The sequence below is a fragment of the Pogona vitticeps genome, chromosome 4 (assembly GCF_051106095.1).
Source record: "Pogona vitticeps strain Pit_001003342236 chromosome 4, PviZW2.1, whole genome shotgun sequence".
NCBI classification, from domain to species: Eukaryota; Metazoa; Chordata; class Lepidosauria; order Squamata; family Agamidae; genus Pogona; species Pogona vitticeps.
The window spans coordinates 77299799-77325625 of NC_135786.1; the positions used below are offsets into that span (position 1 = coordinate 77299799).

At 42.8% G+C, this 25827-nt stretch overlaps 2 protein-coding genes and 1 long non-coding RNA gene across 7 annotated transcripts in view; 1 reads left to right on the forward strand and 2 right to left on the reverse strand.

Annotated features, from left to right (window-relative positions):
• Nucleotides 1-3150, reverse strand: part of SLC35D1 (solute carrier family 35 member D1) — a 48143-nt gene extending 44993 nt beyond the window's left edge. For all 3 annotated transcript variants that reach the window (XR_012086443.2, XR_013544979.1, XM_020806063.3), the window contains exons 1-3: nt 2799-3150; nt 1678-1711; nt 1504-1590 (exon numbers count right to left, since the gene is read on the reverse strand). Coding sequence is in view for 1 of the 3 variants with exons in the window: in XM_020806063.3 (XP_020661722.1) it covers nt 1504-1590; nt 1678-1711; nt 2799-3016 (339 nt within the window). In the remaining 2 variants the exon portion in view is untranslated. The remainder of the gene's footprint in view (nt 1-1503; nt 1591-1677; nt 1712-2798) is intronic.
• Nucleotides 2774-25626, forward strand: LOC140706661 (uncharacterized). 3 transcript variants are annotated; one of them, XR_013544982.1, is made up of 3 exons: nt 2774-2888; nt 4279-4459; nt 22640-25626. It is a non-coding gene; the product is annotated as an uncharacterized LOC140706661 (long non-coding RNA). The 3 variants fall into 3 exon arrangements; XR_012086444.2 differs by lacking the exon at nt 22640-25626 and adding an exon at nt 13656-14370; XR_013544981.1 differs by lacking the exon at nt 22640-25626 and adding an exon at nt 9211-9517 and having other exon boundaries at nt 4279-7812.
• C4H1orf141 (chromosome 4 C1orf141 homolog) lies at nt 16633-21499 on the reverse strand. Its single transcript, XM_072997788.2, has 2 exons — nt 18255-21499; nt 16633-17764 (listed from the first exon to the last, which is right to left on the reverse strand). Exons 1-2 carry the CDS (start codon nt 18363-18365, stop codon nt 16721-16723), a joined length of 1155 nt encoding a protein of 384 aa, XP_072853889.2. The 5' UTR covers nt 18366-21499; the 3' UTR covers nt 16633-16720.
• Nucleotides 25627-25827: the final 201 nt, after the last annotated feature.

The window sequence follows — 25827 nt, forward strand, 5'->3', positions numbered from 1 at the left end:
GATACACCAGAGCTGCATGGTTTTGCAACCTGACTTACAACAGGAACCCACATATCCTTCCCTTTCTTGAGATTGTGTTCATTTTTGGAAACATGAACAGCTCCTCTTCTGTCACATCAAAGACATGCTGTTATCAGCTTAATGCTGGAACAGTGGGCAAGTAAAGAAAATGTACCCAAGCAAAATTGCAAACAGCTAATGTCACATTTAAATCAGGTCACTGGTTCCTACATGTACAACAGCAACACACCAGGAATCCATGGTGCCCTAATGCTGTATATGCATAAACCTGAGACTTCACGTGGATAACTGTATTTTACATGCCCAAAGTTATTTTACATTGAGCCTCAGAAAGCTCAATGAGGGGTCAAAAATAAGATAAACATGTAGACCAACTCTATCTTATATGAACATCAGGAGAAATCTGGCCAACTAAATAGATCATATTAAAACAAGAACTGAATTAAAAGCATTTTACAACAAGAGGAACAGAATATAGCAAGCCTCCTTCCCCATTAAAAGCAAGGCCTTCAGCAGCAGTCAGTTGCCAAAAGCCTTCCTAAATAAGACAGTGTTTACACGGCTGAGGAAGGATAGCCTTCCTGGACAGGGAGGTTTGCAAGCTGGGTGCAGCCATGGAGAAGGCCCTTTTATGCACACTCTCATGCTATCTATCCCAGGTTTCTCAGACAAGCTACTACTAATATTAGCATGCAACGCTTTATTTAATACAATGGTTCTCAACCTTGGGTCTCCAAATGTTCTTGGACTAAAAGTCCCAGAGGTCTTCACCACTAGCTGTGCTAGCCACGATTTCTTGGAATTGTAGTCCAAACACATCAGGGAACCCAAAGTCGGGAACTACTGAATATAACGTATAAACAGGTCTTGAGTACAACTTTACTGGATGAAGGTGTAAGATCCTGAATCTGGAAAGATGTACAGTATAAGAAAGCTTTAATTTAGTCCTGCTCATGAAAACAAAGCTACTTCGAGCACAAAGCAAACATATGAATCTGTTACAGGTCAGTGTCTACAGTTACATTATCACATTATCCTGCCTCTAACGCAGTAGGATACTACATATTTAAAATATCTGGTTTATTGTGCCATATGTTTTTACCATGTCACTAGACTTCAATTACACTGTACTTTGCTGCAACAGGATTATATACTGCTGTTCTTTTCTCAGAATAATCATGTAGAAAAAGAAGAGAAAACTGGAAACTTTTGATACTATTAGCACTTAAAAAATGTTTTCACTGTACTTCAAAAAAGAAATACAGCTGGAAGATTCTGGGAACTATAATCTAAAATACATTAACTTTTCAAAGCTTTGCTTATATAAATATATTTCCTTAAATTCTTTTAACTTGCATCGTTTCTGCAGAGGTACAACATAAACCATTACTCTTTCTCCATCTTAGCCGTTAATAACGAAATGCTAGAACAGTTTACTAAGGCAGGGTGGATAGTGGGTAGAAAAGTGAAGAAACACCGTACCTTACGAGGTATATTTCTGTCAAAGTCTGGAAACTTCACCACCCTGAGTGCCTTTCCCACCCAGAGGACAACCACTGTAGCCAACATCTGTGAAAGGAGCAAAAGGGATCACCATTTCAGCCTTTACTCTCCCTGCCCCATTAGAAATTTTCTTAAAGCCACATGTCAACCAACCTGGCCCAGTCCCACACACAGCGAAGAAGGAAATCTGTAACAGAACAGCAAACAAATTATACTAAACTTCACAGATTGTGTTAGGAGCAAATCACGCCTCATGGAAAAAGCCTAATCTATGGCAGGAAAAGCGGTTTGCTTCACTCTTTCGCCTCAGTTAAAACAATTCTCCAGCCAAAATGGAAATCAGACAAGAACTAGATTTTTTTTAACAAGAACAAAAAAGTCTTTGCCACCAGCAATGAGCACCATTGCACACACAGTCTGGGCATGTTCTACCGTATTTACATAGCGGCTGAATGCCATCACTTATTTCTTACAACATTTCTATTCAAGGAGTGCACACACGTACACACAGAGGGAGCGTTCCACCAGGAATGAAGTCCCTGGGCGCCTCCAGTACTGTGGCAAGTTGCCACCTAACCTGGAGGGAAGAGCTTCAGGGTTTCAAGGGAACTCTACAAGCAAGATGTTGGACGGCAATTCAAGCTGAAAAACAGTTCCAGGGCCGTTTATGGAGGCGTGCAACGCAACCCTGCAGATGGGACTCCAAATTAACAGCCCTTGCATTCAACAGGGTCACCTCTGGCTGCACGGGTGCAGAATTGCCACCCTGCTGCTGCTCTCTATACTCCCTCCCCTTCCATCTCTTACGGTGAATGGCATTCAAGAGGCACCGAGCGACTAACTTCTCCGCAAACCGCCACCAACAAGTGATCTTCCACACGTTGACCGAAGGGAATGGAGACGAGCTACGGCCACCGCCGATGCCCACTCCCTCGGAGCTGGAAGGAGGGAGACCTGAGGAGCGTCCAAAGCAGGCGAGCAAGCTTCCCACCCCCACCCCCCACCGCGTTATTTAATATGGAGGCTTTTTTAGCCATCTCCGAAAACTAGGAAGAGTCAAGGCTTCGCAGAAGACTCCCGGACAGGATGACCCGGCAGGCAGGCAGGCAGGCAGGCAGAGAGGAGGGACCCACCGCCGGCTTCCCCAGGCCTGCCCTCTCTCCTTCGCACAAGTTAATGAGCAACCCAGTAGGCGCTGCCCCCGAACTTCCCACCAGCGCCAGCCAGACGGACGGACTTTGCCCCGCGCGCCCTGGCCCGCGCCCTCGCCTTACCCGTAGCTGGTGAGGACGCTCTTGTTAACCACCACGATGAGGAAAGAGCTGAAGCCGTAGAAGGCAGCCGCCAGCAGCTTGAGGCAGACGGTGAGGCTCGGGGCCGCCGCCATGCCCGGCTCCTCATCTCCGCGAGTGGGGGCTGGCACTTCTGAGGCGGCGGCGGGGGTTTCTCCTTGCACGCCAGCCGCCTGACGTCTGCGCGCTGCCGCCGACATGGTTGCAAAGGCGAACGTCAGAAAGGGGCGGAGCGGGACCGAGCTGAGCCGGAGAGAGCTGGCGGGTCGGCAGCCCTGGGCAGGGCGGAGGGAGGAGACTTGCGAGGGAGCTCAGGCTGGAGGGAGAATTCAGACGGCCTGGTTTTTGCCTGGCTTCGCCGTCCGGGAGTGGCGGGGGGGGGGGGACCGGAGGGGGGCAAAATGGACGCATTTGTGCTGCACGGACACCTGCTTTTCGCGAGGGAGTGGCCACACGTGAAGACAAGTTTGTAACAGCTCACACGTTCCGAAACGATACGGAAGGGATATAGGTTCCGTGACTGTAGGGTTGCAACCCACACGTCAGGTTAAAAACATCGCCTGCAGCGATGAGTCTCTGGCTCTTTGAATAAAAAGTAAGTAGGGGAGAAAGGAAACTCAAGCGTCTCAAGATCGAAATAAATGGGAGGCTTTCTATCTGCCGGCCCCTGATAATATCAGTCACAATATGTCTGTGTCCTGTTGGTGCTTGTTGCTCACATTCAGCAAAATTTAAAAATGGCTACTTATTTTGGTAGGAAAGTAGCCAATGAGCAGTTGTGGCTAATAAGGAGAACTATAAATCAGTTGCCTATCCACCCTCCTTTTCCTGTTTAATCCAGCCTGGGAAGGTTCCCCTCTCAAAGCAGGAAGCCCCATGAAAGTGAAATGCTAATAATTATGTGTTGCTAAATTGATGCCTACTCATGGCAACCCTTTTCAGGATTTTTTTAGGTGTATTGCACTCAGAAGTGGTGTACCAGTCCCTCCTTATAGTGGCACACTGGGGCATGCAGCTTGCCCAAAGCGACACAGGCTGATTGTGCTCCCACCAGACGGGGAACTGAACTCCTGGCCTGTTGGCACAAGTAGGAAGAAGCATGTTAGCAAAGGGAGCAGGTATTGTTTCTGTATCCACCCTCATTTCCCCTAGGATGGATGAGCAAGATGTAGTGGGGAGGAGGGCTGTGGCCCATGCTGCCCAAGAAGAGTATTTGCCTCTGCCTGTTCATCACCCTTTAAGCATCTTCTACAGTTTAAAAGTTCCCCTTGACATTTAGTCCAGTCATGTCCGATTCTAGGGCACGGTGCTCATCCCCGTTTCCAAGCCGTAGAGCCAGCGTTTGTCCGTAGACAGTTTCCATGGTCATGTGGCCAGCGCGACTAGACACGGAATGCTGTTACCTTCCCACTGAGGTGGTACCTGTTTATCTACTCACATTTACATGCTTTTGAACTGCTAGGTTGGCAGGAGCTGGGACAAGTGACAGGAGCTCACTCTGTTGTGTGGATTCGATCATAACAACTGCTGGTCTTCTGATCTTGCAGCACGGGCTTCTGCGGTTTAACCCGCAGCGTCACCATGTTCTACAATTGGCACTGAGTCCCTTCCTAGGTAATATCTTCTGCACAGATCACTTTGAGGTATGGAGCCATTTGTCGACAAAAACAAAAAACAAATTAAAGAAGGAACAGTGAGCTGGGGGTGTGCAGCAGTACAATGTGGAGGGGACAAAGCTTATAGTAAGAGGCAGAGATCCAGTGTCCTGTTTCCTATCTAGATGGGATATTGAGAGCTGGTGTGGTGCAGTGGATAGTGTTGGACTAGGACTTTGGAGACAAGGGTTCAAATGCCTATTCAGCCACGGAAATTCGTTGGGGAAGGCAATGGTAAAAACACTCCCTAAATATCACCCATACCTTTGAAACACTGCTAGTGTTGCTAGAAGTTGGAATGGACTTGCTGGTATATAACACACAGTTATTATTGGCATACCGTGCCTTGCTTGGCAGTATTCTACATCTACAGAAATCTTGGACCCAGACATCACTCAGTGCTATGTGGGAGATGGTACACATGTGGGTGTGTGGCCAAGATATGATAAAAAGAGAATTCTGGGGTAGAGAAGAGCAGTTCCCTATTCCTTTCTATGTATTTTTGGTGTTATTGGCATGGTACACCATGCGGTACCCCTAAAACAACCTTTGGGCTAGGTTCAATTGAATGCTGTCTCAGACAAAAATAGTGATGTGTCATAGAGATGGGGGTATTCGTATACGACCTGGCAGAGAGGCTCATCAGCCCACCTTCTGCCCAGGAGTGGCTAATCCATTGCAAGCAACAGAGAGATAGGAAGGCTCCACGGAGCTCACAGCAGTGGTGGAATTGTGAGTGGTCAGTCTGGCCCCCACGGGTCTGGACTCTCATTATCTGTACCTATGGGGGGAATATTCGTATTTGTATACTAATACAGTACCCCCATCTCTAAAAACAGTAATGTGCCATCAGTTCAGGGTTTCCTGGGTATACAGTGCCCAGAATTGGCTCACCATTTACTTCTTTGGGGGAGGTGCTCTGGGGCGATGTAGCCTTCCCAAGACCACACATGCAGACGCTTCTCTTGTAAGGCATGATGGGGAATCAGACTCTCAACCCTTGGCTCCACCATCAGATGCCCCATAGTTATCCACCCAGCTTCTGGTAGATAATCCGCTTCTGGATGTGTGGTATTCGACTAGGGTGGATCAAGCCTTAATCTTCATTGCTTCAATTCTAATTTTCATCAGGAGTCGTGACCCATAAATTTATGGGGAACAAAATTAACTTCTGTTTGGGAGAGTGACTGTTTTCATGACATGTATAGTCTCCCAATTCCAGCGGTGTATAAAGAAGTTCTCAACTGAGTCTGGCATGCATGGGGAATGTAAGCCTTAATGCCACTTTTCAGTTTACCAGTTCAGCTCTGTTTTGAAGTTCCACACAAATATGGAACTGGAACTGGTAACAAACTTCAACACCATCTCTTTGGCAAAGTAACTAGTTTGCACCATACTTATTCTCCTGTACAGGTTTTGAGAAAGGGTTGCTCCAAATTCTAGCAAATAATTGTGTGTGTGTGTGTGTGTGAGTGTGAGTGAGTGAGTGAGTGAGAGAGAGAGAGAGAGAGAGAGAGAGAGAGAGAGAGATTGTTGCTGTCCTCTAAACATTTAAGGACAATATAACTTACTTTTAAGCACACATCTATAGGATTGTGCTGTAAAAAATTAGAATCATTGTGCATATCCAAAACGAGAAAGTAGCTAATCAGTCAATACAGAATTGGGCAGACAGACAGTTTGTTTCACACATAGGCATTCATCCTTTGGCATACAGGTGGCACCTATTATGTAGCTAGCTTGACTTGAGACCTGTAGAGATGACGTGGCCACTAACAGCAATATTGCATGGCAGCATTTGTTTTCATATAGTCCAATCATAGAATTGTTGAATTGGGAGGAATCAAGATCTTCTAGATCTGGCACATTTGAAGGGGGCCACAAATTCATCTGTTCATGTTGCACGCTTGTTTGAACACAGCCAAAGGCTTTCCTTATTTGACAGGGCTGCTAGGAACCTGAGCTCCTAAAAGGGCCGTGGTCAAAAAAAGGTTGAGAACAACCGTTCTATACCAACTCTATCCAAATAAGAGATTTAAAACTATATTGTGTGCTTCGTTGCACACTAGAATCCATGGTTGTTGTATCTGTGTACAGCCCTGCCTTGCTGCGTACTCTCTTTTGCTACATGAGCTATATTCTGAAGATGGCTCAGGATAGTTCACATAAGTGAACGTGACATTGTGAATTCATTTGGAAAAGGCTTAAAAATTAATATTTTAGAGAACTTCACCCAGGTATGTATTCAAAATGTTTAAATCAAATTTGGTATATATATGATCACCAGATCTATAGATTACATAATACGAGGTGGAACTGCAGACCATTAGAAGATAGGAAAAGTATTCAAAATGATTGTTGCGGATTTGTTGATAATACAGGTATTAAGCTTAAATATTTCAGCCCCAGAAATGTCTAATGTGATATATTCACTCATTACTCGATTTATTAAAGCATGTTAAAATTACCCTTCATCTTATGGATATGAAGGGAATATACAAACATGAACCCAATGATGCATCTGGCATTCAGAATATAAAACCACATTGTCATGATAAAAGCAAAAAAGGTGGCTAGTACAATAGAAGGGGAAAAATCAACCAGATAAAATGTCTACCTAAACAAAAAGGACTTGAAGTGTCACTGTGTTGATGCTAAGCTTTTCTCCTTCTGTAGAAGGTACTCAAGGTACTCAACCCATTTTGATTGCCTCCCTAACAATCATAGTTAATGGTGTAGAAAGAAGTATTCCTGCAGAAACTTGGTGTAGAAAGAGCAGGTGTAGAAAGAGGTACTCTTGCAGAAACTTGGATTCCAACCCATTTAAAACTTTGAGAGGTGGCCAAGTGAGTTCATCCAGATGTTTTGGGCTTGCACGCCCTATCAGTCCTTACCAGGAGAGTGAATGGCAAGGGATGGTAGAAGATGCAGACCAGAAACATCTGGAAGATCACTGTTGCTCACCCTTGCTTCAAAAAAAAGCACCAACATTTTGCATTGGGCTTGAATGCACATAAGCAGCTAGAGCTGGTGTGTTTCCATCTACTGTAGTTGTACAGATTACAGTATATTCTGAACACTAGCTGAAACTTCTAAGTTGTACTCAAGTGCAACTCCACACAAAGCACTGCACTAACCTAATTACAGTAGGACCACTGTATCCACAGATCAATATCTGCAGTTTCAGTTATCCATGGTTTATCACAGCCCTATATATACAAGGCCTTGTGGCCTTTGTCCCACTCCTTATATGTTGTACATAGGATTCACTACTATCCATGGTTTCAGGCATTTCCAGAAGATCATGAATCCCCATGGACACAGGGGTTCTACTGTAGGAGGTTATTTATTTATTTATTTATTTATTTATTTATTTATTTTATTTCTATCCCGCCTATCTGGACATATTAGCCCACTCTAGGCGGCTTACAATAAAAGAAACAATATAATTTTAAAACATTGCACCTAGACTAAGATAGAAATCAAAGAAAGATATAAGAAAGGAAAAATCGTCAGGAGTTTTCTGTTGGGAAAGCCTGCCTATACATCAATGTTTTTAGTTGTTTCTTAAAAATGTCCAGCGAGGGAGCCGCGCGAATCTCAGGAGGTAAGTTGTTCCAGAGACGAGGAGCCACCGCCGAGAAGGCCCGATTTCTGGTCTTCTCCTTCCGGGCCTCTCTCGGCGTTAGGCCCCTCAGCCTCACCTCCTGGCTTGCACGAGTGACACGGGTAGATCTTGGTGGGAGAAGGCGTTCCACCAAGTATCGAGGTCCTAAACCGTTTAGGGCTTTATAGGTAAGCATCAACACTTTGAAGTCGATGCGGAATCGGATGGGCAGCCAATGCAGTGCGGCCAGAGTGGGCGAGATATGTTGGAATCTTCTCACTCCACTAAGTAATCTGGCCGCAGCATTCTGCACCACCTGTAGTTTCCGCAGCAACCTCAAAGGTAGCCCCACGTAGAGCGCATTACAGTGGTCTAATCTTGAGATTACGAGCGCATGCACCAAGGTAGTATTGGTGCATATTGATGGCACATCGCTCCGCACCCCCGATGACCCGCCCCAGCGGCCTCATATAGATGTTAAACAGCATTGGGGAGATGATCGACCCCTGTGGGACCCCACAATTGAGGCTGCACGGTGCCGAGACATTCTCCCCAAACTGTACTCTCTGGGGACAGTCCTCCAAGAAGGAACGGAGCCAGGCGAAAGCCTGGCCACCTATTCCCAACTCGGTGAGCCTCCCCAGGAGGATACCGTGGTCAATGGTATCAAAGGCCGCTGAGATATCAAGGAGGACCAGCAGAGACATTTTGCCCCTGTCGGCCTCCCTCAATAGGTCATCACACAGGGCGACCAATGCCGTTTCTGTTCCGTGGTGCGGCCTGAAGCCCGACTGGAATGGATCCAGGGCATCTGTTTCATCCAGGAACGCCTGAAGCTGATCGGCCACCACCCTCTCGACTACCTTGCTTAAGAAAGAAACATTGGCGACGGGCCTATAATTGCCAATTTCGTCCGCCGCCAAATTAGGTTTCTTTCTAATGGGCCTAATGAGTGTTTCCTTGAGGGCAGAGGGAAATCTGCCCTCAAGGAAAGACCGATTAATTATTACAGAAGCCCATTCCGTTGTTGAAGGCCTGGCTGCTTTGATTAGCCAGGCCGGGCAAGGGTCCAAGGAGGAGGTGGTGGCACGACAGCGGTCAAGCGTCCTGGCGACAGTATCGGACGAAACAGGCTATCCAAAATGTAAATCATTATATCTATTCCACCTGGGAATGGCTGTGGCGGAGAGCCAAGTGTAGCTAGTAAAAGGTATTCCTAGTCAAGTGAGTCTCCAGTGAGAATTGTTGAGCCAAAGAGTATGTTCAACTACATATTGGCTCTTTCAGAGACAACACTGTAACATTCCCCTTTATTAGGTCAAGGGTTCATGTTTTGTTATGTAATTGTCATGTATATTCATGTTGCTAAGAGACGGAGCAGAGAGAGAGAGAGAGAGAGAGATGCTATAAGAGCCAGAGAGTCAGTCAACAGGTCAGAGTCAGGAGATTGGTGACCAGCGGCGGGATGCGAAGAAATCCAGTGAAGCCTACGTTTGGATATGGAGAAATCTAGTCAAGCCTGAGTTTAAAAAGAATTTTTCTTGAGTTAACAGAAGTCTGTGGCAAAGAAGTTTGGATCCTCACTAGAGCTTTTGGGAAAAGCTTAGTGGTGGGGGCTTCTGAGAGGTGTGGTGCCAAGCAGATGACTGCAGGAGTATGTCATACTTGGACTTTGTAAAAGAGACTCAGATCATGTCTCGGAAGCCAAATGACTGATTTGGGGGGGGGGGGGGATAGACATTTGTAAATGCAATGAAAAAATTGAATATCCATGGACAGAGACATGAAGAATGATACCAGGACTTTTATTATAAACTGAAATGGACTATGATTGACAGTTTAATTATTTATACTGTGTATAAGTTTCCTGATTGCGATTTCTGTAAGGTTGGTAATGTTAATGAAAAAATTAATAAAGTGTAAATGATAAGGTAAAGTATATTATTGAATATTAGTAAAATGTTTAGAGTATAAGGAATGGTAATTGTTTAAAATCTTTAGAGTAATAGGAATGGTAATTGTTATATTGAAGGTGATGTTACCAATAGAACTGTGAAATGTTACATAAATTATGCAATTGTGCCTGATTGATATGATAAACCCACTGAACGGTTTTGCAACTTTAGTTATCTTGGCTTTTTAATTCCAACTTTCATGGAAATATCATCTGAACGCAATCAATCTGAAAGCATCTCATTCCACCCAGTTTCTTTTGCGGTTTACCACAATGCACGGACGGAATTAGTTGCCTCTGAAGTTGAGGTGTTTGCTAGGAAAATAGTATCCCCCAAATAACATCTCACTCACCCAAAGACCCTCACTCAAGAAGTGCTTCAAAACTCTTTCATACAATTTCTCCTAACAGTTACTCATGGCACACCTGCCACATTCTTAAGGGCTGAAGTAGATTTAATCTCAATTGGAAAACACTCCCACCTGCATGAGCGACTCACCTTCCAAAGTGCAATAAAGAATGACTCCAGAGTCCTTCCCCAGAATCCTGAGTAAATTCAGTTAGACCTATCTTATAGAACTATGGGATTTTTGCCTCTAACAGAGTCAAGCAGCTAGTTAAAGAAAAAAATCTGTCTTTAAGTGGCTGGATTTGTTAGCCATCTTACAAATGTCCTACTTTTGTTGGTTCCCCTACCCAAAATGTCATTTAGTTTGGAGAATTATTTTGTTATTCTAACCTCAGCCCCTTTAAGAAATGCATTCACAGCTTTGTGCTTTCAATGTGTAAATTTGAAATTAATTGTAATAATGGTATTTTATATATGTTATCTTGTTGTGTTTTAACCTATGTAAGCCACCCCGAGTAGACGTTGTCTAGAGGGGCGGGGTAAAAAAATTGAATAATAAATAAATAAATAAATAAATAAATAAATAAATAAATAAATAAATAAATAAATAAATATATAAATATATAAATATATAAATATATAAATAAATAAAGTCATTAGCTATTTTGGAGGAAAGATATTATAATCCTTTCATCAAACACTCTGTATATGTGCATCAGAAGAGGTTCAAGATGCTTTCCATTATTCATTAAGTTGCCCTTTACATGAGCACCCCAGAAATCAACTTATTGCGGGCACTCTCAGACTCTTGTGTGATAGACCCCCCTTGCCCCAACTTTTTACATTGCTTGTAGTTAGGGATGTAATTACTATGTACTAAGTAACAAATTTTGCTTTGGCAGCAAAGAAAATACTCACCATGCATCAAAATTCTTAAGAAAGGAGGGAAGCTATGTCATCTTATATTTATGTATAAATACGTTATGTCAGTGCTGTATATGTTTTGTGTTGCTTTTGATATACAGTGGTGCCCCACTAGACGATATTAATTCGTTCCACTGAAATCACTGTTTAGCGAAAACATCGTCTAGCAAAAAGCCTTTTCCCATTGGAATGCATTGAACCCCGTTTAATGCGTTCCAATGGGGAAAAATCGTCGTCGTCCAGTGAAGATCGCCCATAGGGAAGCCACTTTGCAAACCGCCAGTTAGCTGTTCTAAATCGCTATCTTGCAAAAAACGGGCCCGTAAACACCTGTTTTGTGAAGATCGTCTCTAGGGAAGCCATTTTGCGAACCACCGATCAGCTGTTTTAAATCGTATTGCAAAAAAATGGTCCGTGAAGCATGGACCAAATCATCATCCAGCAACATTCCCCCATAGGAGTCACTGTTTTGCAAAACAAAATGGCGGTTGCAAAAGATCATCGTCATGTAGATTCGTCGTTTTGAGGGGTAATCGTCTTGCGAGGTACCACTGTATTGTGATGACCTATGGTTTTAAGAAATAAGGTTGTTCTCGTTCTGGTTATGCATCTTAAAGAGAGCTTAAAGCTGGTTACAAGAAGGCTTTGGACTGTGCGGTTAAACACTTCATCCTTGGTAATATATGGTTGGAATTTTCCACCAAGCTATTCAGACAGATGCAGCCCCCCTACATAATGGAGAAAGCTAACGGGGGAAAAGCAGTTCATTTGAAATGTGGTGCTGAAGGAGAGCTTTATAGAATACTGTGGGCCGCAGAAAGATAAGTGGATTCTAGATCAAATCAAGCCTGAACTCTAATTAGAAGCTAAAGTGATTAAATAAAGACTACTGTATTTTACTTTGGATATATCATGAGAAGGGAAGACTCACTGGAAAACATTTATAATACTCCAAAGCATGGAAGGCAGTAAGAAAAGAGGAAGATCTAATATGAAATGGATTGACTTTTTATAGTAAGCCATGGTCTTTAGTCTGCATGACCTGAACCAAGCTGTTAATGATAGGACCATTTGGAGGTAATTTATTTGTAGGATTATTATAGGATGGCAGGCCTTGATGGTGCATAGAAACCTCTGTAACCGTTTAATCAGATTGTATTCTATCATCTCAGCAAAGGCTCACAGCAATTGAGAATTTTTTTCAAAACGCAGAATAAAGCACAATACAAAGACCAAAAAACAGTAATAATCCATGAAAGCAAACAAAAATGCAGCTGCTACCAGTAACAGCAATAACAACAACGATGATGATGAAGATGAAATGTTTTTATGAGGCAAACCCAACAACCCATGCTGTTTAACATCTACATGAAACTGCTGGGAGAGGTCATCAGGAGGTTTGGGCTGAGGAGTCAGCAATATCCTGACAATACTCACCTCTACCTTGCATTTTCCAGGTGAGGCAATTTCTGTGCTGAACTTGTGTCTGGACCTGATAATGGACTGGATGTGGGTTAATAAATTGAAACTCAATCCAGACAAGACAGAAGTGCTGTTAGTGGTTGCTTCACCGGACAGGCTGGAGGGCCATTTCCCTGCCCTGAATGGGGTTACACTCCCCCTAAGGGACAGGGTCCGCAGCTTGAGGGTGCTCCTGGACCCCAGTCTAACACTGGAAGCCCAGGTGGACTCGGTGACCAGAGGCACCTTCCTTCAGCTGCGGAAATTATACCAGCTATGGCCCTAACTGGACAAGCAGAGTCTCATGACACCTACACACGCACTGGTAACATCTCACATAGGTTACTACAATGCACTCTATATGGGGTTGCCTTTGAAGAGGGTCCGGCGACTGCAAGTGGTCCAGAATTGAGCTGCGCAGCTGGTGAGTGGTGGGGCCACTAGGGAACATATCAAGCCGATTCTGTTTAAGTTATATTGGCTACCAGTTGCTGCCTGGGCCCAGTTCAAAGTGCTTTTTTTGACATATAAAGCCCTAAACGGTTTGGGCCCTGGATACCTGAAGGACCTCCTCCTTCCATATGAACCTACCCGGCAGTTACGATCTAGCCAGGAGGCCCTTTTGAAAGAGCTGTCCCTTAAGGAGATGAGGGATGGCTTGTAGAGAAAGGGCCTTTTCAGCAGCTGCCCGCAGACTATGGAATGCCCTCCCGACTGAGATTCATCTGGCATCGACGCTGATGACATTTCGGCGCCAGGTCAAAACCTTCCTGATCCAGAAGGCTTTTAATTGAAATAATATCAGCTGTGGGTCCGATGGCAATTTTTAGAGTATATATTTTAATTGCATTTTAATTATTTTGTCTTTTTATCGTATTTTAAACACTAGACGCTGTTCCAAGTCCTCCATGCAGAGCACGATACCATAGTCGCTCAAGACTGAAGGATGCCTATGATGATGATGATGATGATGATGATGATGATGATGATGATGATGATGATGAGACCTTTGGGTAGTGTGGGTGGCATATAAGTTAAATAAATAAACAAACAAACCCCTGTAGTCTCCATAGTCATTGAGACTTTGGGAACAATATCAAGAAATTTAACACAAATTTAACACAATATTATAAGCAGTTGCAGATCTCAGAAATAAGACAATCAGAGTTACAAAAAAAGCAACACTAGGAACAGCATACTGCAAAAAAGCAAAAAGCAAAGTGTGCTGCTTATATACTGCCCCATAGCGCTTCAAGCACTCTCTGGGTGGTTTACAAGTTAATTATGCAGGCTACGCATTGCCCCCCCCCCAAGCTGGATATTCATTTTACTGACCTTGGAAGGATAGAAGGCTGAGTCAACCTTGAGCCGGCTACCTGGGATTGAACCTCAGGTCGTGAGCACAGTTTTGGCTGCAGTACAGCGGTTTAATCACTGCACCACGGGGCTCCTTGTCGCTATTTAACAGATACGTAGGCTTTTTTTAAAAACTTGTATCTGTTTTAATACTAGTCAATGTTTTATAACTTTGATTGTGGTGTTTTTGAAGTAGAAGAACATACAGCATAGATATAACATCATTAACTGATACTTAGGTATTTGATTAACATCTGTATCTGTTATGTAACACCAGTCAAACATTATGTCTTGTATTTTTGAATAATAATATCGGTTCTAAATTTAAGAGAACGGAATATTAAAAAGTTAAATGCAACTAAATACAGTATCATTAAAGAATGGCAGAGGTGACAAATGCCTGGAGACTAAAACATTGTAGCAAAGACACCAGGCAAACCTGTTTTCTCGAGAGCTACACAGCTTGGTGCCAGCATCGAGAAAGCACTCTTTCCAGTAACAACCCACCTACCCTCAGCTTGTGGAGTTAAGTTACATGGAGGCTTTCCAAGGAAGATCTTAAGAAATGCAGATTTGCTGAGAACCAGGTGGTCTGTCAGATATGTTGTCATCAAGTCAAAACTGACTAACAGTGACCCTAATATGGCTTTCTAGATACCGTATTTGCTGGCATACAAGATGACTTTTTTGGCCCAAAAACATGCCTCCAAGTGGGGGGGTCGTCTTGTACGCCGGGCGGACTTCATTTGGGCCAGGAAGGAGCTGCCGCCGTCGCCACCGCCATTGAGTGAGTGACGTGGGGCTGCGCCAGCCGGAGAGGAAGGCAGGCGGGCAGGCAGGCAGTTGGTCCGGAGGGAGGGAGGGAAGGAAGCAGAGCCGGCCATGCCTGAGCGGCCAGAGCCCGCCGCCCCGTGCCACTGAGCCAGCTCGCCCGCTCACCCGTGCGCCACCGGAGAGCTGCTTCTCCTTCCCCTCCTCCTCCGCCCGCTTCCCTTTCCTTCTCGCCCTCGCAGCTGAGCCAGCTCGCCCACGTGGCACCGGAGAGCTGCTGCTTCTTCCCCTCCTCCTCCTCCGCTGCCCGCTTCCCTTTCCTTCTTGCCCTCACTGGCCATGAACTTCCAGGGCGGGCCCGGGCAGAGCCCCGGGCAGCCGGCGGTGGCGCCACAGCCGAGCCGTCCACTCTATATTTTGAGTGGAAATGTTGGGGGGTCGTCTTGCCCAGTCGCCTTGTACGCCGGCAAATACGGTAAGTGAAATATTTAAGGATTGGCTTTACCAGTTCATTCCCTCAGGAAGTTTCCATGGCTGAGCAGAGATTTGAACCTGTTCTTCAGACTCCTAGTCTATCCATTACACCACACTGGGTATCAGTTTGCCAGATACCTGCACCCAAATGCTAATTCCAGCAGAGTAGGCCTACTGAAGCAATGGGATTTGCTTATATTTTCAGTTACCATTCAATGGATTGATTCTGTGGGTCTACTCTTATTGGAAATAGTAGTTATTTGTTTGTTTGTTTGTTTGTTTGTTTGTTTCAGACTTTTTACCACCCAGTTTAGTTATATGCACTACTTTGGGCAGTTAAAAATGTATAAATACCCCAAACCATCCCCAAGACCAAAGAAAACCTGAAAATATACAACCATCAAAAGCCAAAATTATGAATTTAAAAAAACCCAGACTGATAATCCAAAAAAACCCAAAAATGATGGCAACATAAAATGAACCCAGATTAGAGATGGGCATGAATTTAAAAAAATGAATCACAAAGTTCATTCAGAAATCTCCATCATAATAAAGAGGCCTGAGGTTTTAACTCTGGATGTAAGAATTTAAAACAGGGGTCTCCAAAATGTATTTTACACATTTTTGAGGGCTGAAGGGGGGGAACAGCAGGGATGGGGGACCCAAGCAATCCCCCACCCCCGCTGTCTTGGGTCCCCCTTCCCTCCTCTTCCTATGCCCGAGAGGGGATAGGAAGAGGAACGAAGCCTGACAGAAGCGATCCCCCCACCTCTGCTGTCTTTGCAAAGACAGCGGGGGTGGGGGGTCGATTCGTCCCTATATCTAGTTGCTACCCTCTATTCTAGACAGCCACAGACCAACCAGCATACCAGACTGGGCCAGATAAAAAGGCAGGGTGGGCCATAGTTTGGAGACCCCTGCTTTAAAAGACTGTGAACTGATCTAGGAAGCAAGTTGGTAGCACACCCATGGAAGCTCTTTCAGTATGAACATAACAGGGAGAGTGTGCAAGATTCTTTTGTTAAATCACTGTAAATCTCCATTGAAAATGAGGACAGCACAACCAATGCAGCATCACAGTTTTGTGATACCATAGTGAAACAGCAGATGGCACACATCATCCTTAGAAGAACCATCAGCGGCTTCAGCATGTAATGAAAAGATAATCCATTGCCTGTATAATAGTATATTACTAATGATAAAAGCCCACTTGTTAATGGTTTCTCAAGGTTTCTCCCTCAGTGACTGCAACCACATCACATCAACACGTCTCATACAGATTTATTAGCCGTGCTGAAAGAAAACCACACAACTACAGTCATTTAAGAGGCAGATTCATTTCCATTACCTCCTTCAAATATCATTAAACTCTTGCACATTCTGATGTCTGTGGAGTTCAGAGGTCTCGAACTGTGCTGTTGGTATGCTTATAACTGGACAATGAGTCAATGCAATGTGTTTCTCTTCTGAATGTTTGACCAAAGTTCCCGATTTCTGAGCCCCCGGGCTATTATTTTCTTCTGCTTCAAAGCCCCTCAGGGACAATGATGGTGTTGATCTGCTTGACCTCTCATTGCTTTTCTGGATTGAAGACAGGTGCTCTTGTGCTGTTAAATCTATGTCACCTGACTTCCTTTCATCCACCTGTTTCTGCTCAAAGGTATTCTGATGATACATCTCAGACTGGCTTATTTCCATTGGTCTGAGTTTAGTGCAGTCACCTACTATTGCTGAATTGGAAGCTTGATCCAAGAGTTCCTCTCCAGAGGGGTGAATTGGAATTGGCTTTGAAATAGGAATGTAGTCCACAAATATCATTCTGCCTTTCTGGCGGAGTTCTTCAACTGAAGTAAATTGTTTGTCCAAAAATATTGGAAGCTGGGACTTTACTCTGGAAACCAAAACACTAGATGCAATATGTGGGTATTTATTACTCTGAGGATTCACTCCATGTACCATAAGAATGTCCTTGTTACTTTCAGGTTTTTTCTGTTGAATGTGCCTCCCTACTATATTGTGTCTGCTAACAGTTCTAGTTATACGTCTATGAGTTTTCTGAAGAAATGGTGCTGTTTTCTGAGAACTTAAAGGAACATAACATGGTGCCTTCTCCACAGATAAAATCCGAATGGTGATGTGTTTTGGTTTCCCAGAAAAATTGGGCTTCTTCTTCTTCTTTGCAGTTACTTTAGAAGGAGGAGTTTTTCTATTTTCTATTATTGCAATTGTTTCATCATAATTATTTTGTAGAACAGGATTTAAATGTGTACATACTTCACCCCTCTTATTTATATCATAAAATGCTTTATTTCCATATAAAGCAAGCCATCGGTTCAAAACATACTTCTCCATGTATTCTTCATTGTGATGAAGAACAGGAAATGATTCACTCATTTTCTAGAGACAGAAAGATAGGAATGTTAAAACATTCATCACTAACCAGGAGAACACAGCTTTGAGAAATTCCTTTTTGGAATCCAGCTTAAACATCAGGCATTATAGAGCCATATAAGATAAAAGCCTTTGTTGCAGCACTTTGAGCATTGCTTTGTTTGCATGAGAAATTAAAACAATGGTCCTGTAGTTACCGCATTCCTTGGCATCTCAAATATTGGAATGTATATTGAACATTTCCTGTTTATAGGACATAATTTTGTTTTCCATATTTGTTGGCATATTCTTGTTAGGATTTTGACAGATTTAGTCCCTATGAGACTTACATCACACAAATGCTGGCAGAAATAGCCAGGCCGTTAATAACATACAAGTTACAACACAAGAACAAATGCTCCATCTGAAATAATGAGATGAAAGAATGGGACTTTCACTAGTCTACAGGATCATGATAAAACTAAACAGGAGGAGAGAAAGAAAAAGACAATATTACCACTGTAATGTGGGACTTTTTAGGGCAGCCAGCTATGATTACTTTGGCGTCTGGTTTTTCTATTTCATCTTCAATGCACAAAGGTATATAGGCTTTCTTTTTCAAATCCATGTCCTTATAATGAATAAAACTCTTTTTGGATTCTTCTTTCTTAGTTATATAACCTTTGAGAAGAGTGTCTTTCCTTTAAAAGAAAAGAGTTGGTAACAGACACTTGATGTTTAAATAAACTATATTACCAGTACAGTAGTTAGTTGCAACCTCATTACAACATGCTAAAAATTTAAGGTAACCCTTTTGCTCAATTACTCATTGACCTAATATTCTCCAAAACTATACTGAGTTTGAAAATAAAATAGAGCCACAGATAGAGACGTTCATCACATCACAGTCCCAAACACACATGCTGTCCCACAAGGGGAAAGGGGTGATCGGGTAGGATATAAGAGCATGTTGCCTATGAAAAGCAACTTAGAATAGTTAATTATTGTTACTATATAATAGCAATGATTGTCATCTTAGAACTGCAGAGCTGGAAGGGACCTTATCAATCATCAAGTCCAGCCCCTGTCAAGGAAGCACAGTGGGGAATCGAACTCTCAACTAATCATTAGGTCCAACTGTGGCCACTGTGTCAAAAGAAACTTCAGCTACCTAGTGTTTTGTGTGCATAAAACCCACAGAGTTTTATGCATATTTGAAGCATATTGTCCAAACCATTTCCAGGAGCAATACTTATGTTATAGGATAATACCTTTTAACAAGCAGGTTAACACAGAATTGTTCCAAATGGGACATTTGTACCCTTTTAAGTTTCCCATAAAACAAATTCCCCCAACATCCAGATGACGCTCCCTGGATCCTGGTGCCATCTGCTTCTTTTTCATTCGTTCCCAGACTTCTTTCCTCATCTCGTATACTTGGTTTATTTTTAGTCCTGCTTCATAATCAGAATAAGAGCATTATGGCACTTCCTAGCCTTAGCTCGAAGGCTTTAGTCAACAAACACCAACCTGACCACCCACAGCACATCTCAGCCACAAGAGGGGCTTGATTTGTCCTTCCTCAATGTCATTACACAAAAAGACGAGGGCTTAGAATGAGGCTGATAGCAGCTTCCTCTTGTTGGAAAGAAGGAATCCGTTCTACCAGGCAACTATGGACAGGATGCCTTCCCGGCTAAACTTTGCAAGCTTACATCCTACTGCCTTCTTGGTGGGTCAGGATTTGGACACCCTTACCACTCTCCCCATCCACACTACACTGCTGATCCAGTAAGGACACAAGTCTTACTAAGTTCTGGTATCTTTTGTCCCATTTTGAGAGGGAAGACAACAGAAAAACCTGGCATGCATGGTCCATATGGAGATCCCTTAATGTGCACTCTTTGTAAAAAATTCTAAATATTTACCTTGCTTTCAGGTTATCTGATGACAAATTACCGTTTATACAAAATTTGACTTGACTTTCACTTCCAGGAGCTTCTTGGGCAGCTTGCTTGCTCCCCTCATTATAAATAAGAGCTCGATCAGTTGTGAGACCTAAAATAACAATGAATTTTATGGTCACTCATGACTGTGCTGACCTAAACAAGTTCGGGAAAAGAAAACGTATCTGTAGGAATAGTTAAGGTAAGACAGCATCTAGATAAGCAAGGAAGGCATGGTTCTAGGGACTTATAGGTTGTAATGAAGATGGTCAGTGGGAGAGTTGGTTCAAGTGTTAGAGCTGTATCTGGAGCCCATTACGCTGTAAGTCATTGGATCAGATCATTCACAAAAAGAATGTTCATACCTCTGCTGCACCTCTCTGATAGCACTAGTGAAAAATACTTCAGCGACAAAGTCTGTGCTTTGAATGCAGAAGCTTGCCAATTTAAAGTTAAACATCTGCTGAAGGACTAAGAAAGAATGATGTCCAAAACTCTGGACAGCTGCTGTTAGTATTGTCAATACTAGGTTACATGTACCAATAATCTGACTTAGTTTCCCACTTCCTACTATGATGGGTCTGGTTTCCATGTAAAAACAATGTTATGGTCTCTGCATGGATCTTCTGCTTTGCAGAAGCACTTTTAACACACTTTTTGGAATTGGCTATTTTAAAAAGCCAGAAATCCAAATTAGAAAGAGGCGATTTGCACCTGATAGAAGGGTATGGAATGATATTGACTGTGCCCCTTTGCTTATTTTTTTTCTCTTTTCTCTGCTTGTCTGTTTGATTGGCCACTACCTTTTAAATGTATGAAGTCCACTGTTACACTTTTCTTTCATAAATTTTCAGCCACCTAATTTGTTTGCATTATGTATAAGCTGAAATCTAAATAAATAATAGGGAAACATAATTATGCACTTAAGAAAGTATTATGATTGTTATAAAAACCATACAGAATGAAGTTACAGAAGGGGTAGCTGTGTTGCTCTGTGGAGGTATCATATGTAAAAGCAAAATATAAATAAAAAGTTTAAAAAGACAAAAATGTGGTAGCACTTGGAAGAGTATCTTTTATATTTTTTTTAATATAAGCTTTCATGGATAAGTCCACTTCATCAGATATAACAGCTTCATCAAACATAAAAGTATAATACAGAATGAAAAATGCAAAAACATAGTGATCTATCCTTTGAAAACCAAGCCATGTACAGATAACTATAACTTGTCATGAAAGAAACATGATTTGAAACAGTTGTTTGTGCCTGAGAAATCAGATTCTCAAACAAACAATTTTCTTATGGGTTGAAAACCAGTCACAAAATAAAGCAGGTAAAGGAAAAGGTTCCACTTAACATTTAGTCCAGTCGTGTCCGACTCTATGGGGCGGTGCTCATCCCCGTTTCCAAGCTGTTTGTCCGAAGACAGTTTCTGTGGTCACATGGCCAGTGATACTAGACACAAAATGCCATTACCTTCCCACCACGGTGGTACCTATTTATTTACTCCCATTTGCATGCTTTCAAACTGCTAGGTTGGCGCTGGGACAAGCAACATGGATTTGATCTTATGACTGCTGGTCTTCCGACCTTGCAGCATAGGGGCTTCTGTGGTTTAACTCGTAGCACCACCACATCCCTTAAAATAAAGCAAGGTAATTTATAATTTAGGGTCTGTGCGAAAATCTCTTGATGCAATGATCACACACAAGAGCACTGAAGGATTTCTGTTTTCTAGTAATGGGTCCTCTATAACAGTGGTTCCCAACCTTTTTACTTCCACAAACCAGTTTAGCGTGCATGCAGGGGCAGCAGCATCCATGCGGGCGTGAGAGGGCCGAGGGGGGAACTATGTGTGCATGGGAGGGGCCGTGTGTCTGTGTGTGAGGGGGCCATGGTAGGGGCTGTCTGTGCATGGGAGGGGCTGTGAGTGTGATGGAAGGGCCATGTGTGTGTGTGTGTGTGTGTGTGTGTGAGGAGCCACAGTAGGGTCCGTGTGTGCATGGGAGGGGCCATGTGTTTGTGTGTGAGGGGCTTGGGAGGGGCTCTGTGTGTGTGTGTGTGTGTGTGTGTGTGTATGTGTGTGTGTGAGGGCTGTGCATATGTGGGAGGAGCTGTGTGCATGTGGGAGGGGCTGTGAGAGGAGCTGTGCATGCATGGGTAGGGCTATGTGTGCATAGGAGGGGCCATGCATGTGGGAGAGGCCGTGTGTGCATAGGAGGGGCTGTGTGTGTGGGAGGAGTCGTGCATGCATGGCAGAGGCTGTCCGTGCATGGGAGGAGCTGTGTCTGTGTGTGAGGGGCTTGGGAGGGGCCGTGTGGGGGGGAGGGCCGTGCATATGTGGGAGGGGCTGTGGAAGGAGCTGTGCATGCATGGGTAGGCTATGTGTGCACAGGAGGGGCCGTACATGTGTGGGAGAGGCCGTGTGTGCATAGGGGCCGTGGGAGAGGTCGTACATGCATGGGAGAGGCTCTGTGTGTGAGAGAGGGGCTGTGGGAGGGGCTGTGCATGCATGGGAAGGGCTATGCGTGCATAGGAGGGGCCATGTATGTGTGGGAGGGGCTGTGTGTGCATAGGAGGGGCTGTGCATGCATGGGAGGGGCGTGAATGTGTCTACACATGTGGAAGGGCAGGAGATTGGTCTCTGTGGTAAGGCCATGGACTGTGACTGGTCCACAGACCGGGGGTTGAAGACCCCTGCTCTATAATGCATAATTCAGTCCCTAGTTAAGGCTGTTTTACAAGAATCGAAGCATAGATAGATTCTTTGCTTGAAACTTTTGGTCTGCAACACAACTATAATTTATTCAAGTATTGTTGTCTTCTTATTAAGATGCTTTCCACAATCAGATTACAGGCATATATGCAAAACTTTTAGCATAAATGTTCTATTTAAATACAATTATTCTTGTCAGTAACTTCTATTTTTCATTTTTCTCCAACCTTTTTCTGCAGTGACAGTCATTGCTCGATCTTGACTACTGGTTCCTGCGTACAAGTAATTTATGAAGCATTGCTGGAAAAGATGCAACCCAACAGGATTATATATCATTATTTGATGAGAGCCGCAGCTCTATAATAAGAGTTCAAAATAAACAAAGTTAGCCAACTGAGTTAGTGTTTTGGGGTAATAGGATGGTCTTTTTTTTTTTTTTTAGGTTTCTCTAGTGAAGCTTTCATATAGTCACCTAACTTAAACTTAAACTGTGAATTTAAGCTTAGGCACAAAATTAACATTAATTTATCATTCCACCTCCTTCAACCTAAACTTAACTGAATTAGATTTTCTCACTCCCAAATAGTTAAGTTTCCAATTTTTGCATCAGTCACAAGAGAATCCAAAGCAGCATAGATGCTGGGCAAACACATTTACACACATTCAGAAACTCACAGGGTATTTATTTGATCCCATGAAAACCTTTGAGGAATTATGGACAAAAAAGCAGTGCCATGAATAAGAAGGGAGCTGATCGCCTTTCTTTTATTATCAAAGTTCCAAACTGCAGCTAAAAGGACTATTTTTAAAAAAACCTTCTGATTATGTAAGGTCAGTAAAATTACTCATTAATTAAAGGCAAAATCAAATTTAATCATAAATTTATAGGAAAGTGATGTCCACTTCAAAATATAGTTGACTTAACTACCTGGAAATATATTTTTAAACCCAGCTAAATTAGTTAACTATGTTCTATATGTCATGTGCAAGGCTTACTTTCTGTCTAATATACACCCATATCATAGCTTACCACACCAATAATTTAGGACCACATGCAACCAAAAATGAGCTAATTCCTGCATATTTTACTTGAAATGAAGGGAGAAGAGTAATGGATGGAAAGCAGAAAACAGTGACCTCTGTTATGGAATCAATGTGACCTGTGAATTATGATATAATTTGCAAAATTACTGTTCAGACTTTTAATATTTTGTACTCAGACTGTGAAGTACTGTTCTATGCTATTTTTCTATCAAAAAGTTTTAAAGAAATGTTGTAGTCTGAAGCTTTAAATGAAAAAGTGGCCTCACAGTGAACCATAAAAGGATCAGCAGAAGCAGGAGCACAGGAAGAAAAAAAAGGAAGGAAGGGGGGCTGTAGGCTGGAATATAGTATAGTAGAAATGGTGAACTCCTGAATCAATCTGTGTGAGCAGTGATGGCGATTTCAAACATAATACAGGCTGTGAATCAACTTTCTAGTGTAGCACCGTATGTTGTAGAGACAAACTGCTTCTCACTAAGAAGGTGCTAGTTCTGTTTCTTACTTAGCATATACCTGATTACATAGTGGAACATGCATCGAAAAACATAACCAGCTCCTTCTTACTGAGCAACTATTTGTCTTTGTAACCTACATGAGTTCATTGATGTAGGAATAAACAAACAGGGTTCTAGCCATTATTTTATGGAAACAGCTACAAAAAGATTATAGCATGACTCACCTCTGGCATCCCTCTTTTCTGAACTTTTGTGGTTTTCCAAAGAGCAGGTTTTACCTTTGGGGTTAGCTTCAGGATCATAAAGCCTCCATCTAAAGACTGCAGGTTGCCTTAAACATTATTATTAAAGTAAATTGGATTTAAAAAATTGTACAGTCTAGTTAACCATCGTTGTCTACTCGTTTAATCTTTAAATATTGTCTTTCAATGTTGTAAGCTGCCTTGGGGCCTTTTCAAGGAGAAAGGTGAGGCAAAATATTTTAAATAAATAAATAGTATATTTTGCAACAGAGCTCCATAAGGAATATTCAAATTTGGCTTGTATTTAAAGTGGGTAGTATTCCACGACAGAAAAACTCATTACATATGTACAGCTTGTGATTATTCCTAGGAATATTCTTTCTGCATGGGAGGGGAATGTAAATGTGGAACTTTGAAAAAAAGCAAGACACAATCTGATGGTTGGTGTAAATTGCAGAGCAGTCAGAAATGGCAGATTGTGGAAAAGAAACAGCACAGACTGCCCTGAAGGAAAGGCAGAGTATATAATCTGAATAATACATCCTGTCTCTCTGACATACCTACTTAAGTGTCACATGTTTTCCAAAGATCATTGTCTCATCCATTATATTTTTAGTACACATAAAATCTGTCTGTATGTGAACATACGTATAAACATTATACTTTTTCTGTTTATATGTAGAACTGTGAGGTGAAGAACCAACTCATCCAGGATCAGGAGAGTGTACCGTCTGACTCTCAAATAAAGACAGAAACACAAGAGACAGTAGTGATAGAAAAGGAATTAAGTAAGCTAGAAATAAAAGAAGAGACAGAAGGGGGCACAAATCAGGCAGGAAAGGAATAGGATAAGAAAGAGGGAGAAGGAGGGGTGGAGGTAGAAGCATGTTGGGGAAGAGAAGAGAAAGGAGAGGAAAAAAGAAGTACTTGTAGAATTGGTCCAAGAAGACCCTTGGACAGGAGAGTAGGTAGAATTCAAGGTGCCCCGTGAGTATGCTGAAAGGGAATGGAGACGCCAGATGTATAGAAAGCCATCTTACTGGGAGGAGACTGAGGAGCTAAAGCAAAGGAAGCGTGGGTAAAGAGGGAAGAACAGAGGAGAGAAAGTCAGAGATGTATAGTGAGTCCAGAGGAATCCTGTGGGCCCAGCCTTTTCAGACCCCCGCTGGAGAACGGTGCATGGCTCAATAAAAGGTGAACACCAGGAAAGTTCAACATGAAATCCACAAACTTGAAGTGGGCTGAGAACACGCCTGAGTTGATGGGTGCCAGGCCCAAATGGTCCCACAAAGTTAACAGTTATTCCCCGTTGCCGTACTGTGAAGAGATACCCAGTTTTAATAATGTTAAGATTTATGATTTATTGTTAAAGTTGGATGATAATAAACAAGACTCACAAATTGATGAAGCCATGTTAAACAATAAACCAGTCTTATTAGAAAAATTGGGTGTGACAACTACTTCTTTGGATAAAGTAAAGAAAAAGGAGGTAGATGACAGGCGAGAAGATCACACTGGTGACCAACGTGGGGGCTTGTCCCTACCTCCAGATACGACAGAAAATGGATCAGTGGGCAACAGAATGACAAGATGCCATTTTGACACATCTTATCAATCAGCAAAAAGCAATGTTAGAACAGATGATGAAAATTCCTCAACAAGCAGACAAATAGAAATCTGAACCAC